General features: G+C 36.7%; 2 protein-coding genes across 2 annotated transcripts; one reads left to right on the top strand and one right to left on the bottom strand.

The window, feature by feature from the left end:
* Nucleotides 1-619: 619 nt before the first annotated feature.
* LOC114374546 (glutaredoxin-C3-like) lies at nt 620-2,055 on the top strand. The gene is made up of 4 exons (XM_028332207.1): nt 620-884; nt 1,019-1,092; nt 1,190-1,288; nt 1,648-2,055. Exons 1-4 carry the CDS (start codon nt 724-726, stop codon nt 1,701-1,703), a joined length of 390 nt encoding a protein of 129 aa, XP_028188008.1. The 5' UTR covers nt 620-723; the 3' UTR covers nt 1,704-2,055.
* A 158-nt stretch (nt 2,056-2,213) lies between these two features.
* Nucleotides 2,214-6,098, bottom strand: LOC114374547 (probable methyltransferase PMT27). Its single transcript, XM_028332208.1, has 8 exons — nt 4,927-6,098; nt 4,583-4,732; nt 3,947-4,217; nt 3,714-3,824; nt 3,446-3,620; nt 3,055-3,321; nt 2,783-2,977; nt 2,214-2,685 (listed from the first exon to the last, which is right to left on the bottom strand). Exons 1-8 carry the CDS (start codon nt 5,854-5,856, stop codon nt 2,478-2,480), a joined length of 2,307 nt encoding a protein of 768 aa, XP_028188009.1. The 5' UTR covers nt 5,857-6,098; the 3' UTR covers nt 2,214-2,477.
* Nucleotides 6,099-6,446: the final 348 nt, after the last annotated feature.

Here is a 6,446-nt window from a genome sequence, read left to right on the forward strand (position 1 = left end):
AAAAAATGAATAAATTAGATTGAAACAAAAATACTAATTTTCAATCCAAGCAACAATTGTAATATATAGCAAGCAACTTTCAGTTATGAAATTAAAGAAAACAACTCAAAACTTTATGCAAAATTAATGCTCTGCTAGTAGACTTGTCACTTGTTTAGCTCTTCTCTTTCAGTTTACCAAAGTAATATCTTCATTTCTCTCCATTTTGTTCTTGCATCTTTTATCCACTCTGAACCTTCGTCTTTTACTCAATCATCAACCGGATTGCTTTTAATAACTTCTGTTTGAGTCAATGCTCACTTTTATACAGGTCCTACATCAAATTTTACAATTGAATATTCCATTGATCCTTTACCCCTTCACCTAAATCTGTGCAATAAACATCAAATTCCATTTACTAACTTTTTCTAAAGAAATATAATTGTACTGTTGATTATAAAAAAGAGTAATATTAACAAAAGATAAGCAACAACAGCCAAGGACTGTATGTGAAAAGTTCCTATACTATAAGATAATACCAGATCAACGGAATCAACTCAAAAATTTCCATGTAAAAAGTAATCTTAAAAGTGTCATAAATTTCAAAGTAAAATGATAAATAAGAAAATATACCCAAAAATGTCATTTTGACATTTGATCAAAGACCCGTTTAGTATTCTTATAATCCCCCCTCCCTGTGCGTGGGGAGCATCTTCTTTGTATTGAGCGTGGAGAAAGAGAAAGATGATGAGGTTAAGGTGGAGTTTAGTCGTAACGGTCACGTTCGCTGTTTTGCTGTTTTGGATTGGATCGCTGCAAGTTCAAGCCTCTAATTCTGTTTCCGCCTTCGTTCAAAACGCCATCTACTCCAACAGAATCGCCGTTTTCTCCAAATCCTATTGCCCGTACGATCCTTCTAATTTCCCCCTCTTAACCAAATATCACTTTCTTTCCTTCACTTTATTTTATTTCATTTTTTTCCAATAGCAGTAATGGTTCCATAATTAGGGTTTTGCTACTGTCTATTTCATGTTGGTAGCTACTGTTTGCGCGCCAAACGCTTGCTTGCTGAGCTCAATGAGAAACCGTTTGTGGTGGAGCTCGATTTGCGAGGTATTCCATCCTACCTGCCCAATTTCTGTGTCCTGTTAAAAATGTTATCGTTCTTCAAACTTTTCACTACTCACGGTGGCTTTTTTTTCCCCTGTAGATGATGGGTATCAAATTCAGAGTGTTCTTCTGGATTTGATAGGTAGAAGGACAGTCCCGCAAGTATTTGTGAATGGCAAACATATTGGTGGATCAGATGGTTAGTTAGGTCTTAACTTTGCTGCTTTTATCTATGTGGGTGTTTCATTTCACTTTGGATCACTCACAATCACATTGAAATACTAATTTACGTGATTTTAGATAAATGTTTATGTTTGGTTCCACGTTTAAGGAGTTGACTTGGGAATCATAAATCACGTCACTTCAAAATTAATTTTACAATGACAAATTCAGTCTAAATCAATTTTGCAAACACTCACACAAACCCACAATATCTGTTATTCTTGTTTGTTATTACCTAAGGTTTACCGTTAACCCTCATTCTACTTTCACTTTGCATTCCCTTTGTTCGTACCACTCACATAGTCTTGCTACTTTTTTGCTGTTTTTGCAATTCAGATCTCAGTGCTGCCGTCCAAAGTGGTGAATTGCAGAAACTTCTCAGTGCAAGTTGATGGTGTACTAGAGATTTACGAGCACTGACATCCTTCATGGATAATGAAGTTGTCAAGCTTTTAGAAGCATAATATGTTTTGATGCCTTTTTAGTTTTCTGGGTATTTAGGTGACAGCGCGTATTCTTTAGAGGAATAGGATGTCATTCTGCTTAAAATCAGCTTGAATTCTTCACATGGAAATGTAGGACTCTTGAAAGGTTGAGCTCTAAAACATAGAATCCGAGCTCTAATTGGTATATTCTACTTGTTTTTATATTTTTTTCTGGTTTAACAGTTGATTAATAGTGAATTTCAATGTGGTTGCTCGTATCTTATAAATTTATAGATGGAAAAAAGAGAGTGCCAATTTATATTTCTCCTTCATTATTGTTTTGTTGAATCGATCTCAAGTCATGGCATGATGACATCAAGGTGTCTGAAATATTGCTTCCAACAGAAAAATTACGGGCGTAAGAGTGAACCAAGATCGGGCTGCCTTCTCTTATGAACTATTCAACAAAATAGTTCTGTTTTGAATAATTTAATTAAATGATTATTTACTAGTCCTGAATGTAAGCACAGAACAGAATAACAAGGCAAGTTATATTGACAACTAACTATCTAAATCTTCTTGGAGGTGCAGTCGTATATGACAAGTAATAGTATGATGTTTTCTGTATAACTTTTTATGCCATAGAAGGTGGATGAGAGACCAAATACACGTTATTGCCACTGCGCAGCTTTGTTTCAAAGCACACCTTGAAGTAATACTGTTTTTTTCACTATCACTTCATCAAGACAAAGCTATAGAATCAGGCCGCCATTTGCCTCTCTTTGCACAGAGCATACCCTCTTGTATTTTGCTATAGATTATGTCCCAATGCAGAGACTTCAACAAAGTTTCCACTTCCCCGAGGGTGGTAGATTCGTCACGGACAACCAATTTACCTCCCGGTCTGATTATTCTATCCACCTCTGCCATAACAGCAACTAATTTGCACCTGAGAAGCCAAAATAACAGAGAAACAAATCAAAATAATGCAACTTCTCTAGTATAAGTGAAAAATTGTTGAAGGATCACACTACTTCCATCCATACCTTTCTTTTAGCTTTGAGAAAAGATTATCTGCATGCAGTAGATCAAAAGTTCGTGGATACGTATTGAAGGATTCACACCAGTCATGATATATCCCGAAAAGACCTCTCTCAAATATGATGGGAAGTGTGTCCGGAGAATCTACGTTCACCACATTGAATACCCAGACAGGAAGATCCCTCAGAGCAGCCGCAAATCTGCACACATGACAAAGATTGAGTATCGCATATTAAATAAAAATGTATAGTGGTTGTAAACCAAGTTGAACCAGTACCCTCCATAGACAGCTCGCATGTCCATGATATTTCTCACATTAGACCAAGTTATTCCAGCGTTGCTCAACTCGTCAACAACGTTTTTCCATCGTTCGTTGTCTGCTACAAAATCTTGAGGAGCTGGTTTTCCATAGATCCCAGTCTGCGAGTTGTTTAACCAATATGGGGGTTTGTGTAGTCGACGAGGCCAAGTTTCAGGCCATTTGGCTCCTCTCTCAGCCTTGTCTACAGGCACCTTGTGTAAGCATGCCCGCAGAGGTACATACCTGAATATAAAATATATTTAGTAAATCAATATTAGAAGCAATGTTATATATTTCACTGCTCAAATCAACTATGCAAAACATGTCAACGCCACTTTGTCAATTTCCCATGCAAAAGATTATGTACCATGCAGCATTTGGATCATCTTCATCCTTACACAATGGAGGTTCATTTTTCTCCCTTTGCTCGTAGCATTCGTTGGAAGTGGGTTTGCGGTAAACGGCAGCACCAACTTTGTTCAGTCCATCCTTCTTGATAGTCACAAGCTCCCAACAAATAGACTTAGTTAGAGAGGTCATTTCTTGAAAGAAAAAAAAAAGTTACCACAAGTCAGTGACTATAAAATAACTGAGTTAGTTATTATATTCTCAAAATCAAAGATATGTAATCCTACCCTTCCATATCTCTACATCTTCTTCAAGCTTCTGGTACACAGGAGTAGCAGACCAAACAAAATAACCTCCTGGTCGCAAAACTCGATTCAATTCCAAAAGCAACATGCCACCTGGAAAAGAGTTTCACATTTCTTAGTAACTATATATGGTTTAACACAAAGCTAAGCCACTATGAAGATTCATTATGAAATGAAAAAAATCCAAATTCGAGACAAGTGTTAATAAAACCAACCATCTAGATGCCAAGGTACTCTACAACGTGCACAATGTACAAGATCAAAAACACGACTAGGGAATGGTAGCCTTTGAGACCCCATGACAGCAGATATGGCAGGAATCCCTCTTTCAAGGGCAAACTGCACCTGTGCTTCATGTTCATCTTTAGGTGCAAAAGACATTGAAATAACATCTCTTTCAAATAGAAAACCTCCAAAACTACCAACCCCACACCCAACATCCAAGATCACCCGAGTGCGCTTTCCCCATGCAATATTAGGTTCAGCCTGCACGAGTGAAATTATAAAACTAGTTAGTAGAAACTATGATTTATTAGCATTGTTAGTTAATGAGATTCACATTTTGACCTTTGTATGACCAAATAAATGTTGCCTGATGGATATTAAGTTCTAACAAATGTAACAGTTAAGAAAATAAGAAAAATATTAACGGTATATTCTCTAACATACTTATTTCAATACAGTCTCTACTATTACTTGAAATTTATGAAAAATTATACTATTTTGTACGTCTCACTTTATATTTAACATTCTTATAATCTCATAATTCTTAATAAATTTTATCCAATAATAAAGAATGAATTAGAAAAAAAGAGTTGCCAACACTCCTCATAAAATAAAGTTATGATTACCTCTTGAACAAAATCAATATAGTGGAGAGCTCCATGAATAAACTGAGTGCCACCTCCAGGGAATGTCAAGAACTCTCCGGTCACTTTCACCCAGTTCTGGTGTCCCTTCACCTCTGCTAGCAGTTTGTGTGGTACGTTGTGGTACCATATCTATTTTTAAATACAACCATGCAAAATTATTAACCATGAAGATATATAAAAAGGACCGACTAAGTGTGTTGGACATGTGAGTTATAACTTATAAGGTTGGCTTAGTGACAAAAGAAGAAACAAGGGAAAGATGGTAAGTTTAATTTTTCCCCCTAACAATTAACATTTGCCGATAAAATAAAATAAAAAATGACCTTATCTCTGCTGCTAGGCCACTCGATGGGTGTTTTGTAACCTTTAGGGATTGGCACAAGGCAAGTAGGAGGGTCCTCAGGACAATGCCTTTCCCTGTGTTCATAGTGTTTTGTGCTACGCAACTTTTTCAAAGCCTTTTCGTTGTCCAAACACGGTATATAATCAGCACCTGTAGTGACATTGCAGAGATACCAGGTGTGACCTTCAAGCTTGTCATCGCTGTTTGATTCAACCGTCTGTCTCTTGTTTTCTTGTTGTGATTGATCAACTTGTGTTGACCACGGCTTCTTTGACTTGCCACCTTTCTTCTCTGGTTTTGGCCCCTTTGAAGCCGTATCAGAATCCTGTTGTGACGTGTTTGGTTGCTCTTTGTTTGCTTCATCTTCCTCCGGTTTAGACCCTCCTCCTCGAGTGTCAAAACTTTGAACATCTTGTTGCTCCGCGGCGATTTCTTCATCCTTTTTCTCAGGCTCAGAAATTCTCACATCACTGTCTGAACCGGATTCATGTATCACAGCTGTGATTTGTTCTTTTTGAGTTAACGAGCTTTCCTCAGAAAGCTGTGAGTCACTAATGGCAATGTGCTGCTTCTGTTGCTCATTGTTGGAATTTTTATCATCGGCTTTAATGGCATCATCAGGAAGATGGCCAGGGTTGTCTCCATAGACAGCAGCAGGATTGACCTTTCCTTTTCTTTCGCTTTTTGTGGCGGTTTCTTCGGAGGAAGAGAGTTCATCATTGGTAGTTGCAGAGGTATCTATGGCGGTTCGAGTTGAGGTGTATGCGTCGCTCTGTGTTTGAGGTGACACTACTGGGTTGGAGGTTAGCATCCACACGCCAAAAACACATAGTGCGATGAATACTAATATTGTCGAGGTTGATACGTAAGAAGGTGAAGAAGACCTCTTCCGTGTCTGGAACAGTGCCATATCATAACAATGTGGTGTGTGTGTGTGTGTGTGTGTTTTTTCAGAGGCAAATTAATTAAGATGGGTCTGATGTTGTTAAAGATGTTGAACGTGAGTCTGCATGGAGTTAAAAAGATTCATGAAATTGAAGTTTATTGAAGTGAAGATGGTGAAAAAGAGTGGGAAATAATATTGTGATTGAAAGTTGGAATGCAGGGATGATCCAAAAGAGTAGGAGTAGGAATTTGTTAAGAAAGTTTGGTTGTTATCTTACGAATTTGACAACATAAAGAAACTACGTGAGGCTTTAGTCTCGTCTTACATTTCAACCATACTCTAGCCTTTGTTTCCGGAGTAAACTAATTTAATTGCAGTTTCAAAATAAAACAAAACAAACCGATAGAGTGAGAAACATCCTATTACAACGTGAACTTTAGTTTTTTTTTAATATATATATATATATATATATATGGTGCATCAAATTAATAATGTTTTTTGTTTCGAAAGATTATATAGATAAGTTATATTTGTTTATTTAATGAATTTTATTTACTTTATTTGTTTGTTTGTTTGATTATTTATATATTTATTAATTTGTCTTAATTTTTTTT

Source organism: Glycine soja, chromosome 11 (assembly GCF_004193775.1).
Source record: "Glycine soja cultivar W05 chromosome 11, ASM419377v2, whole genome shotgun sequence".
Classification (NCBI taxonomy): Eukaryota; Viridiplantae; Streptophyta; class Magnoliopsida; order Fabales; family Fabaceae; genus Glycine; species Glycine soja.

Coding starts and splice junctions, on each gene's coding strand:
- LOC114374546 (XM_028332207.1), top strand. CDS start 724: ATGATGAGGTTAAGGTGGAGTTTAGTCGTAACGGTCACGTTCGCTGTT. Junction 885..1,018: donor TTCTCCAAATCCTATTGCCC/GTACGATCCTTC, acceptor TCATGTTGGTAG/CTACTGTTTGCGCGCCAAAC. Junction 1,093..1,189: donor GGTGGAGCTCGATTTGCGAG/GTATTCCATCCT, acceptor TTTCCCCTGTAG/ATGATGGGTATCAAATTCAG.
- LOC114374547 (XM_028332208.1), bottom strand. CDS start 5,856: ATGGCACTGTTCCAGACACGGAAGAGGTCTTCTTCACCTTCTTACGTA. Junction 3,322..3,445: donor GATGATCCAAATGCTGCATG/GTACATAATCTT, acceptor TTTTATATTCAG/GTATGTACCTCTGCGGGCAT. Junction 2,978..3,054: donor ATGCGAGCTGTCTATGGAGG/GTACTGGTTCAA, acceptor TCATGTGTGCAG/ATTTGCGGCTGCTCTGAGGG.